Consider the following 13,580-nt stretch of genomic DNA (forward strand, 5'->3'; position numbering starts at 1 on the left):
TATTTTACTACATGTTGTTATAAAAATGATGATTTCAGAATTTAACAAACTATACACTTTTGTAACAAAACATAAAAACGTGTTTATATGTGATGTAAATATATAAACATGGCTAATTACAATTGTTCAGAGTTTAATTTGTAACATGGTAAATAGTGGTTTAATATGAGCCCATAAATACGATGTGATCACAGATGATATTTATTACTCCAGATTTCTGCTTAATTAACCAGTAGAAAGAAACTGTGAGAACAGACTAATCTATGTTTTACATTTCTAAGCCAACAATGTTTAAATTTAATAGCTAATGTAGACCATGTAATTATCTAGATCCTGCAGATTTTCCTATAAAGAACACATTATTAGCCTGGAATATTTTTCTAACCATTTAAACAACTGATACTGTTCAGTAACTACCGATAATATATCTTAACATAACAGAATTATATTATTATACTTCTGTGAAATGTAAAAACGCTGGGATCCTCTTTATTATGAAATACATAGATATATTCTGAAACTAGTTACACCTAAACTTATTCAATTAGAGCTACCATACTGTTTCTTTTGTGTTGCTCTGATCACAGATGTTCATAATTTTTTTTTTTTTTAGGGGGACATAGCTAATATATAGGGGTTAATTAAGAGAATCTTTTTATACTACTCATTGACTTGCATAATAATCCTCATAGTTCTATGTATACCTGTAGTGATGGTAGCTCTGACCGCGTAACTTTGAAGATAAAGAGTGACAGTGCGAGACTCCTTGATGATGCAGTCCTCTAATTGGGAAGCAACACATACTTTCAATCAATCATAGGATTTCGGGAAATTGTACTTTTGAAAACAGAAATCCTGCACTACAGACTGGATAAAGCAGCTGTTTGTGAGGCGTGGCCAAGTGCAGATAGGCTGATTGCCGGAAAACTCTGTTGCAGTGTGTCCTGTGAGTAGTTTTTTAAAGGGACATTAAACCCACATTTTTTCTTTCATGATTCAGATAGACAATATAATTTTAAACAACTTTATAATCTACTTCTATGATCTAATTTGCTTCCTTCTCTTGATATTCTTTCCTGAAAAGCATATCTAGATAGGCTCAGTAGCTTCTGATAGGTGGCTGCACATAGATGCCTCATGTGATTGGCTCACCAATGTGCATTGATATTTATTTAACAAAGGATATCTAAAGATTGCAGCAAATTAGGTAATAGAAGTAAATTGGAATGTTGCTTAAAATTGTATTCTCTATCTAAATCATGAAATAATTTTTTTGGGTTTAATGGCCCTTTAACTCACAATTGTTTTGTATAGTACCAAAACTCCAGACTTATTGCTCTCCTATTGTAAATGTATATGGTTATGCCTTGTTCATTTTTTTCCTATGTTTTATGTCCTAGTATTTGCACTTATTTTTGTCAATTTTTATTAAGGTTGTTAGTACATGTAACAGCGTAAAATAACATGACACAATAGTGCAAGGTAAAATTTACATTATACATGTTCAATAATTTAGATAACAAAATGATTAGAAACCAGTGCATGTACAACAAAGCTTGAAAGGCTGCAACTTCTCTAATTAGATTGGAACCTCTTTTTAGTGCTATTAATTCCTCTCGCTCTGCAGTGAGTCACTCATGGAACCAGGTAAATCTAAAATACGCAGATAAATTCTAGTGATGTAAGCGGTGGACCTTCATACAATAATACTAGCTTAGACATGCTGGTGATACAAGTATAATATGGAATAGTTATTAGGTAGATTTATGATGAATGAACAAAGTACACTTTATAGTGGTAAGATCAAATTAGAGATAGCATTTATATAATGAATAGGGGGACAGGGAACCTGAAATAAGGACGTGACTCGAGTGGCACACATGATATATAATTAAATGCAGCTGCTAACTTGAATTTTTGTAAGCCGGCCTCTGATGGCTGACAAAAATAAAAAGGCTAAAATGTGATAAGTGGAGAGGGAACCCTCCAGAATCCATATCAAAATATAAATGTGAAGATCATGATAGGGGAATATTAGTAATTGGCTCTATATTACAAATTGGGTAAAAGAAATAAGTGACTTGGATATTGTCATGGCTAAAAAGAGCTAAATCTAGAGCAGAACCAGCTCTGATACTGCACATGTGTTCCTAGCATATTACCTCAAATGGCGGACCCAGCTTAATAAGTTATATGTCAAACCCATAATGACATACAAGTGTTTCATTCAGCAGTTATATTAAGTGTAACAAAGTCAGAGGCCGCTGAGAATGGGACTGACCGCACCTACCAAGAAATAAGAGTCACTAAGAACGTGAAGGGGTACACAATATAAGAGGGTAATATCTGACCTTACTAGGGGCCCCCTCCTGAGTAATGGAACAAGTAGCAAACATATGCATATATATGTAATCAGTTGTTACATGCCATTTAGCTAGGGTAATAAAATGATGGGTTATCAGACTAGTGTCTAGTAGGCGCAACAATAAAGGATCAGAATATATAGACACATAGTCTAAAACATACCCTGTATAGACTCATTGAAGTTCAATCCTATTGGCTGTTCCAATCAGCCAATAGAATGCCAGCTCGATCCTATTGGCCGATTGCATCAGCCAATAGGATTTTTTCTACCTTAATTCCGATTGGCTGATAGAATTCTATCAGACAATCGGAACTGAAGGGACGCCATCTTGGATGACGTCATTTAAAGGAACCTTCATTCAGTCTTAGTCGTCAGATGAAGAGGATGCTCCGCGTCGGATGTCTTGAAGATGGACCCGCTCCATGCCGGATGGATGAAGATAGAAGATGCCGTCTGGATGAAGACTTCTGCCCGTCTGGAGGACCACTTCTGCTGGATTCGTTGAGGACTTCGGCCCGGTTGGTTGAAGACTTCTCCCGGTAAGGTGATCTTCAAGGGGTTAGTGTTAGTTTTTTTTAAGGGGGTATTGGGTGGGTTTTAGAGTAGGGTTGGTTGTGTGGGTGGTGGGTTTTAATGTTGGGGGGGATTTGTAATTTTTTTTACAAGTAAAAGAGCTGATTACTTTGAGGCAATGCCCCGCAAAAGGCCCTTTTAAGGGATATTTGTAATTTAGTGTATAGTAGGGTTTTTTTTTATTTTGATGGGGGGGGGGGGCTTTTTATTTTGTTAGGGGGATTAGATTAGGTGTAATTAGTTTAAAAATCTTGTAATTTGTTTATTATTTTCTGTAATTTAGTGTTTTTTTTGGTACTTTAGATAATTGTATTTAATTGTATTTAATTTAGGGAATTTATTTAATTATAGTGTAGTGTTAGGTGTAATTGTAATTTAGGTTAGGTTTTATTTTACAGGTGCTTTTGTATTTATTTTTAATAACTATTCTACCTAGTTTAAATAAATACAAACTTGCCTGTAAAATAAAAAACAGAATTTATGTTTACCTGATAAATTACTTTCTCCAACGGTGTGTCCGGTCCACAGCGTCATCCTTACTTGTGGGATATTCTCTTCCCCAACAGGAAATGGCAAAGAGCCCAGCAAAGCTGGTCACATGATCCCTCCTAGGCTCCGCCTTCCCCAGTCATTCAACCGACGTAAAGGAGGAATATTTGCATAGGAGAAATCATATGATACCGTGGTGACTGTAGTTAAAGAAAATAAATTATCAGACCTGATTAAAAAAACCAGGGCGGGCCGTGGACCGGACACACCGTTGGAGAAAGTAATTTATCAGGTAAACATAAATTCTGTTTTCTCCAACATAGGTGTGTCCGGTCTACGGCGTCATCCTTACTTGTGGGAACCAATACCAAAGCTTTAGGACACGGATGAAGGGAGGGAGCAAATCAGGTCACCTAGATGGAAGGCACCACGGCTTGCAAAACCTTTCTCCCAAAAATAGCCTCAGAAGAAGCAAAAGTATCAAATTTGTAAAATTTAGTAAAAGTGTGCAGTGAAGACCAAGTCGCTGCCTTAAATATCTGATCAACAGAAGCCTCGTTCATGAAGGCCCATGTGGAAGCCACGGCCCTAGTGGAATGAGCTGTGATTCTTTCAGGAGGCTGCCGTCCGGCAGTCTCGTAAGCCAATCTGATGATGCTTTTAAGCCAAAAAGAGAGAGAGGTAGAAGTTGCTTTTTGACCTCTCCTTTTACCAGAATAAACAACAAACAAGGAAGATGTTTGTCTAAAATCCTTTGTAGCATCTAAATAGAATTTTAGAGCACGAACTACATCCAAATTGTGCAACAAACGTTCCTTCTTTGAAACTGGATTCGGACACAAAGAAGGCACGACTATCTCCTGGTTAATGTTTTTGTTAGAAACAACTTTTGGAAGAAAACCAGGTTTAGTACGCAAAACCACCTTATCTGCATGGAACACCAGATAAGGAGGAGAACACTGCAGAGCAGATAACTCTGAAACTCTTCTAGCAGAAGAAATTGCAACCAAAAACAAAACTTTCCAAGATAATAACTTAATATCAATGGAATGTAAGGGTTCAAACGGAACCCCCTGAAGAACTGAAAGAACTAAATTGAGACTCCAAGGAGGAGTCAAAGGTTTGTAAACAGGCTTGATTCTAACCAGAGCCTGAACAAAAGCTTGAACATCTGGCACAGCCGCCAGCTTTTTGTGAAGTAAAACAGATAAAGCAGAAATCTGTCCCTTCAAAGAACTTGCAGATAATCCTTTCTCCAAACCCTCTTGTAGAAAGGATAGAATCTTAGGAATTTTTATCTTGTTCCATGGGAATCCTTTAGATTCACACCAACAGATATATTTTTTCCATATTTTATGGTAAATTTTTCTAGTTACAGGCTTTCTGGCCTGAACAAGAGTATCAATGACAGAATCTGAGAACCCTCGCTTTGATAAAATCAAGCGTTCAATCTCCAAGCAGTCAGTTGGAGTGAGACCAGATTCGGATGTTCGAACGGACCTTGAACAAGAAGGTCCCGTCTCAAAGGTAGCTTCCATGGTGGAGCAGATGACATATTCACCAGGTCTGCATACCAAGTCCTGCGTGGCCACGCAGGAGCTATCAAGATCACCGATGCCCTCTCCTGATAGATCCTGGCTACCAGCCAGGGGATGAGAGGAAACGGTGGGAATACATACGCTAGTTTGAAGGTCCAAGGTGCTACTAGTGCATCTACTAGAGTCGCCTTGGGATCCCTGGATCTGGACCCGTAGCAAGGAACCTTGAAGTTCTGACGAGAGGCCATCAGATCCATGTCTGGACTGCCCCACAACTGAGTAATTTGGGCAAAGATTTCCGGATGGAGTTCCCACTCCCCCGGATGAAATGACTGACGACTCAGAAAATCCGCTTCCCAATTTTCCACTCCTGGAATGTGGATTGCAGACAAGTGGCAGGAGTGAGACTCCGCCCAATGAATGATTTTGGTCACTTCTTCCATCGCCAGGGAACTCCTTGTTCCCCCCTGATGGTTGATGTACGCAACAGTCGTCATGTTGTCCGATTGAAACCGTATGAATTTGGCCTTTGCTAGCTGAGGCCAAGCCTTGAGAGCATTGAATATCGCTCTTAGTTCCAGAATATTTATCGGGAGAAGAGATTCTTCCCGAGACCAAAGACCCTGAGCTTTCAGGAGTCCCCAGACCGCGCCCCAGCCCACCAGACTGGCGTCGGTCGTGACAATGACCCACTCTGGTCTGCGGAAGCTCATCCCCTGTGACAGGTTGTCCAGGGACAGCCACCAACGGAGTGAATCTCTGGTCCTCTGATCTACTTGTATCGTCGGAGACAAGTCTGTATAATCCCCATTCCACTGACTGAGCATGCACAGTTGTAATGGTCTCAGATGAATTCGCGCAAAAGGAACTATGTCCATTGCCGCGACCATCAAACCTATTACTTCCACGCACTGCGCTATGGAAGGAAGAGGAACAGAATGAAGTACTTGACAAGAGTTTAGAAGTTTTTATTTTCTGGCCTCTGTCAGAAAAATCCTCATTTCTAAGGAGTCTATTATTGTTCCCAAGAAGGGAACTCTTGTTGACGGAGATAGCGAACTTTTTTCTACGTTCACTTTCCACCCGTGAGATCTGAGAAAGGCCAGGACGATGTCCGTGTGAGCCTTTGCTTGTGGAAGGGACGACGCTTGAATCAGAATGTCGTCCAAGTAAGGTACTACTGCAATGCCCCTTGGTCTTAGCACCGCTAGAAGGGACCCCAGTACCTTTGTGAAAATTCTTGGAGCAGTGGCTAATCCGAACGGAAGTGCCACAAACTGGTAATGCTTGTCCAGAAAGGCGAACCTTAGGAACCGATGATGTTCCTTGTGGATAGGAATATGTAGATACGCATCCTTTAAATCCACCGTGGTCATGAATTGACCTTCCTGGATGGAAGGAAGAATTGTTCGAATGGTTTCCATTTTGAACGATGGAACCTTGAGAAACTTGTTTAGGATCTTGAGATCTAAGATTGGTCTGAATGTTCCCTCTTTTTTGGGAACTATGAACAGATTGGAGTAGAACCCCTTCCCTTGTTCTCCTAATGGAACAGGATGAATCACTCCCATTTTTAACAGGTCTTCTACACAATGTAAGAATGCCTGTTTTTTTATGTGGTCTGAAGACAATTGAGACCTGTGGAACCTCCCCCTTGGGGGAAGCCCCTTGAATTCCAGAAGATAACCTTGGGAGACTATTTCCAGCGCCCAAGGATCCAGAACATCTCTTGCCCAAGCCTGAGCGAAGAGAGAGAGTCTGCCCCCCACCAGATCCGGTCCCGGATCGGGGGCCAACATCTCATGCTGTCTTGGTAGCAGTGGCAGGTTTCTTGGCCTGCTTACCTTTGTTCCAGCCTTGCATTGGCCTCCAGGCTGGCTTGGCTTGAGAAGTATTACCCTCTTGCTTAGAGGATGTAGCACTTGGGGCTGGTCCGTTTCTGCGAAAGGGACGAAAATTTGGTTTATTTTTAGCCTTGAAAGACCTATCCTGAGGAAGGGCGTGGCCCTTACCCCCAGTGATATCAGAAATAATCTCTTTCAAGTCAGGGCCAAACAGCGTTTTCCCCTTGAAAGGAATGTTAAGCAATTTATTCTTGGAAGACGCATCCGCTGACCAAGATTTTAGCCAAAGCGCTCTGCGCGCCACAATAGCAAACCCAGAATTTTTCGCCGCTAATCTAGCCAATTGCAAAGTGGCGTCTAAGGTGAAAGAGTTAGCCAATTTGAGAGCATGGATTCTGTCCAAAATCTCCTCATAAGAAGAATCTTTATTGAGCGCCTTTTTCTAGTTCATCGAACCAGAAACACGCTGCTGTAGTGACAGGAACAATGCATGAAATTGGTTGTAGAAGGTAACCTTGCTGAACAAACATCTTTTTAAGCAAACCCTCTAATTTTTTATCCATAGGATCTTTGAAAGCACAACTATCTTCTATGGGTATAGTGGTGCGTTTGTTTAGAGTAGAAACCGCCCCCTCGACCTTGGGGACTGTCTGCCATAAGTCCTTTCTGGGGTCGACCATAGGAAACAATTTCTTGAATATAGGGGGAGGGACGAAAGGTATGCCGGGCCTTTCCCATTCTTTGTTTACAATATCCGCCACCCGCTTGGGTATAGGAAAAGCTTCGGGGGGCCCCGGGACCTCTAGGAACTTGTCCATCTTACATAATTTCTCTGGAATGACCAAATTCTCACAATCATCCAGAGTAGATAACACCTCCTTAAGCAGAGCGCGGAGATGTTCCAATTTAAATTTGAATGTAATCACATCAGGTTCAGCTTGTTGAGAAATTTTCCCTGAATCTGAAATTTCTCCCTCAGACAAAACCTCCCTGGCCCCCTCAGACTGGTGTAGGGGCACTTCAGAACCAATATCATCAGCGTCCTCATGCTCTTCCGTATTTTCTAAAACAGAGCAGTCGCGCTTTCGCTGATAAGTGGGCATTTTGGCTAAAATGTTTTTGATAGAATTATCCATTACAGCCGTTAATTGTTGCATAGTAAGGAGTATTGGCGCACTAGATGTACTAGGGGCCTCCTGTGTGGGCAAGACTGGCGTAGACGAAGGAGGGGATGATGCAGTACCATGCTTACTCCCCTCACTTGAGGAATCATCTTGGGCATCATTTTCTCTAAATTTTGTGTCACATAAATCACATCTATTTAAATGAGAAGGAACCTTGGCTTCCCCACATACAGAACACAGTCTATCTGGTAGTTCAGACATGTTAAACAGGCATAAACTTGATAACAAAGTACAAAAAACGTTTTAAAATAAAACCGTTACTGTCACTTTAAATTTTAAACTGAACACACTTTATTACTGCAAATGTGAAAAAGTATGAAGGAATTGTTCAAAATTCACCAAAATTTCACCACAGTGTCTTAAAGCCTTAAAAGTATTGCACACCAAATTTGAAAGCTTTAACTCTTAAAATAACGGAACCGGAGCCGTTTTTATATTTAACCCCTATACAGTCCCTGGTATCTGCTTTGCTGAGACCCAACCAAGCCCAAAGGGGAATACGATACCAAATGACGCCTTCAGAAAGCCTTTTCTATGTATCAGAGCTCCTCACACATGCATCTGCATGTCATGCTTCCCAAAAACAAGTGCGCAATAGAGGCGCGAAAATGAGGCTCTGCCTATGATTAGGGAAAGCCCCTAGAGAATAAGGTGTCCAATACAGTGCCTGCCGGTTATTTTACATAATTCCCAAGAATAAAATAATTCCTCAAAGCTATGAAGTATTAAAAATGCTTATATATCAATCGTTTTAGCCCAGAAAATGTCTACCAGTCTTAAAAGCCCTTGTGAAGCCCTTTATTCTTATGTAATAAAAATGGCTTACCGGATCCCATAGGGAAAATGACAGCTTCCAGCATTACATCGTCTTGTTAGTAATGTGTCATACCTCAAGCAGCAAAAGTCTGCTCACTGTTTCCCCCAACTGAAGTTAATTCCTCTCAACAGTCCTGTGTGGAAACAGCCATCGATTTTAGTAACGTTTGCTAAAATCATTTTCCTCTTACAAACAGAAATCTTCATCACTTTTCTGTTTCAGAGTAAATAGTACATACCAGCACTATTTTAAAATAACAAACTCTTGATTGAAGAATAAAAACTACAGTTAAACACCAAAAAACTCTAAGCCATCTCCGTGGAGATGTTGCCTGTACAACGGCAAAGAGAATGACTGGGGAAGGCGGAGCCTAGGAGAGATCATGTGACCAGCTTTGCTGGGCTCTTTGCCATTTCCTGTTGGGGAAGAGAATATCCCACAAGTAAGGATGACGCCGTGGACCGGACACACCTATGTTGGAGAAATAAACCCTAAGCTAGATACAATGCAACTATTAGTTATACTATTAGTTATATTGTTTCTAGCTTAGGGTTTATTTTATAGGTAATTATTTAGTATTAAATAGGATTAATTTAGTTAATGATAGTTATACTTATTTAGATTTATTTAAATTATATTTAAGTTAGGGAGTGTTAGGATAAGACTTAGATTTAGGGGTTAATAACTTTAATATAGTTGGGGCGGCAGATTAGGGGTTAATAAATGTAGGTAGGTGTCGGCGATATTAGGGACAGCAGATTAGGGGTTAATAATATTTAACTAGCGTTTGCGATGCGGGAGTGCAGCGTTTTAGGGGTTAATATATTTATTATAGTGTCGGCAATGTCCAGTTCGGCAGATTAGGGGTTAATTTTTTTTTTTTAATGTTTACGGTGCGGGAGGGCCTCGGTTTAGGGGTTAATAGGTAGTTTATGGGTGTTAGTGTACTTTTTAGCATTTTAGTTAAGAGTTTTATGCTACAGCGTTGTAGTGTAAAACTCTTAACTACTGACTTTAAAATGCGGCACCAGTCTTGACAGGAGAGGGTCCACCGTTCACTTTTTGGCAGAATGCTAATTCCTGTCTTTATAACACTGCTTATTGCTCTTTCAGTGGGAACAAAGCAACTTCTATGCAGACACAAATTACAAGAATACAGAAGTGACCATTATGAAACAGGCAGATCCAGTGAGGAAGTATACAAATACAAATAAATGCAGATAATCATGAAAGTGACAGTGAGCGGAAGCCTTGTGCTTTTATTGATACACTAGACATCATTCCTGCTGTACAGTTACAACTCAGCACTTCTAACAATCAAGTAAATACCATTTTACCCACGTACACATCCTCAGATCTAACCACCTGCATCAAGTCTCTGTAAATTGCTTACGCTAAAGTAGACAAAGTGCATTATCCTTGTGTCATTTTGTCCTGATCTTTGCTCATTTGTATTGAGACCTCCATCTGAGGCATTGTACAAAAGACTTATATCAGGCATATGAAAAAGCAGAATCTACACATGAAAAAAGGTTCCGTCTCAAAAAATGTTAAGTAAAAGCTGTTTAAAGGGATATTAAAGTGCAAAAAGACAATGTTATAACGTGTTAGAGCATTTTATTGTTGCACTTTTGCTTCCATATAACTGTGTGTTTAACTCCTGCAAAAGAGGTTAAACACATACAAGTTTTGCACTACTAACCCTGGAACTGCATGTGTTTAACCCCCTCAAATGGTTTAAAACACGTATGTAAAGTCCTGCACGGGGGACACAGAGAATTGCTGGTCCTGAGCAGGAAACAGCTGGTGAGCCAATCAGCAAAAGCAGTCACACAACCCAGCCAATCACCAGCCAGCTGTATTCAGCTTTGAAACTGCAATGCTTGTGCTTCCTGCGTGAGACTTTACCGTGTGTGTTTAAACAGTTTAAAATGTCCCTTTAACAATTAAGTTCTTCATACCAGCATAGTTCTACACCTATTGTTTAGGCATGGTATATGAATGCCCTTTACTCTATAATTGGCAAGATTTCTAACACTGGGTGTTCAGTATTTTTATTCACAGACAAAAAACTAACATTGATCCTTTTTCAAACCCAACCTACAAAACACAAACTTCTCTTTAATGCACATGCAAATGAGAATATATATTACAGAGATAATATCTCTAATCTTTAAAATTATACTTAATGCAACATTAAAAGACACAAGTTCACAGAAGAATAAGTATGTCAACTTACTTGCACTGTGCGTGAAAATACTTTATTAAGTTTTGCAGCAGATCAACTCCTTTTTTAATCTTTATTTCATTCACTTTCAGCAGGTACTGGTAAAAAAATACATACATACAGATTAGTCAATATGCTGGAACTAAATATGGTTTACAGTAGCAATGTAGTAGTATATATATATATCTTCTCTTCCTTTCTATGAGCGCTGTTCCTGGCCCACCCACTGACAAATATTTTTCCTATATCCACTGGTTATAGTGGATTTATCAGTTACAGCTGCCTTAAAAAAAAAAACACACCAGGAGAGACTATTTTCAGATTAACTTCTTGCACTTAAACACAGCAGAATTTGATACCCTCTATTTATTTATATATATATATATATATATGTATATATATATATACACACACACACACACACACATATATATATATATACATATATATATATATACACACACACACATATATATATATATACATATACACACACACACATATATATATATTTATTAATAATGTCACAAAAGACAAATCCACTAGCAACTTAAAGGGACATGCCACCCACATTTTTTCTTTTATGATTTAGAAAGAGAATGCAATTTTAAACATCTTTCTAATTTACTTATATTATCTAATTTGTTTTATTCTCTTGATATTCTTTGATGAAAAGCATATCTAGATATGCTCACTGGCTGCTGATTGGTTGCTGCACATAGAAGCCTCGTGTGATTGGCTCACCATGTGCATTGCTTTTTCTTCAACTAAGGATATTTAAAAAATGAAGCAAAATAAATAATGGAAGTAAATTGTAATGTTGTTTAAATTTCTATTCTCTATCTGAATCATGAAAGAAAGATTTTGGGTTTAGTGGCCCTTTAATAAATGTTGTCTCTTTTCCATTTATTTAAAAACAAAGCTGAAATCAGATGCTACAGGAGCACATAACGGTCAGCTGTTCCTCAAGTTAAATACATCAACAAACATGACTGTGATGATTTAGAATTTTTCGTTTTAATAGACTTTCCAGACTCATTAGAAACAGATCTTTAGATATTTAGTATTCAATTTGTATTGTTTCTTAGAAACTGCATATCCAGAATAGTAGGACCAATAATAAACATTTAAATAAATATTCTAACTGGACTCTAAAGTCACATAATTCTTACTATTTATGTGTCTTAAAGGGATACTAAACCCAATTTTTTTCTTTCATGGTTCAGATAGAGCATGAGATTCTAAGCACCTTTCTAATGTACTCCTATTATCAATTTTTCTTTGTTCTCATGCTATCTTGATTTGAAAAAGCAGTACTGTAAGATTTAGAGCCGGACCATTTTTTGTTCAGCACCTGGGTAGCACTTGCTGATTTGTGGCTAAAAGTAGCAAACCAATCAGCAAGCTCTACCAAGATGAAGTAGTAAAAATGGGCCGGCTCATAACCTTTTATTACTGCTTTTCAAATCAAGGTAAAATGAGGACAAAGAAAAAATGATAATAGGAGTAAATTAGAAAGTTGCTTAAAAGTGCATGCTCTATCTGAATCACGAAATAAAAAATGTGGAGTTAGTATCCCTTTAAACTGAAAATATTAGAAGTGTCTCAAAACTCAGTATAGATTACTTAAGACCATAACAGAAGTACAGTAAAAAGAGTTTGCTTAAAAACATAAATTATGCTTACCTGATAATTTTCTTTTCTTCAGATGGAAAGAGTCCACAGCTGCATTCATTACTTTTGGGAAATAAGAACCTGGCCACCAGGAGGAGGCAAAGACACCCCAGCCAAAGGCTTAAATATTCCTCCCACTCCCCAGTCATTCTGCCGAGGAACAAGGAACAGTAGAAGAAACATCAGGGTGAAAAGTTGCCAGAAGAATAAAAATACAGACGCCCCACAGAAAAAATACGGGTGGGGAGTTGTGGACTCTTTCCATCTGAAAAAAGAAAATTATCAGGTAAGCATAATTTATGTTATTCTTCATAAATGGAAAGAGTCCACAGCTGCATTCATTACCCAAGCTAAAGAGGACACTGAATGCCAAGACGGGAGGGTACAAGAGGCGGCCCATTCTGAGGGCAACAGGCCTGAAAACCACTACCCAACAAACCCTGCTTTGTCCGAAGCCGAGAACATTGAAAGGAAAAAGCCCCAAGGACACTAACCCGCAGATAGTCCGGAAGCCTAGCTAGAGACCGCAAAATCAGACTCAACTGAGTCAACAGTCCTCCAAGAAACACCGTCGCCCAGCGGTTGGTCCCCAACCACACACCCCTTACTAGCAAAGGGAACAACAGCCCAAAACTCCCAAAGGGACAGGGCAAGAAAAACACCACAAAATTCCATAAAGGAAGACCCCCAGAACGAGCCCAGCTCATAAAGACCCCAATTGGTCCACGTCAAAGGGGAGGCAATGCCCAGACCAACACAAACAGAAGGTCTAGGATCAGGCATCCGAACAGCGATCTTTACTCTCATCGAGAAGACTTATCCTCAAGTCGTTAGCACTTAGAATACTGAAGTATTCAACGCAAATACGT

General features: G+C 39.2%; 1 protein-coding gene across 2 annotated transcripts in view; it reads right to left on the reverse strand.

The window, feature by feature from the left end:
• ASAP2 (ArfGAP with SH3 domain, ankyrin repeat and PH domain 2) overlaps positions 1-13,580 on the reverse strand; it is a 774,383-nt gene that overhangs the window by 286,396 nt on the left and 474,407 nt on the right. For both annotated transcript variants that reach the window (XM_053709709.1, XM_053709708.1), the window contains exon 7: positions 11,050-11,135. In XM_053709709.1, coding sequence (XP_053565684.1) covers positions 11,050-11,135 — 86 coding nt within the window. The remainder of the gene's footprint in view (positions 1-11,049; positions 11,136-13,580) is intronic.

Source organism: Bombina bombina, chromosome 4, assembly GCF_027579735.1.
Source record: "Bombina bombina isolate aBomBom1 chromosome 4, aBomBom1.pri, whole genome shotgun sequence".
In the NCBI taxonomy this organism is placed as follows: domain Eukaryota; kingdom Metazoa; phylum Chordata; class Amphibia; order Anura; family Bombinatoridae; genus Bombina; species Bombina bombina.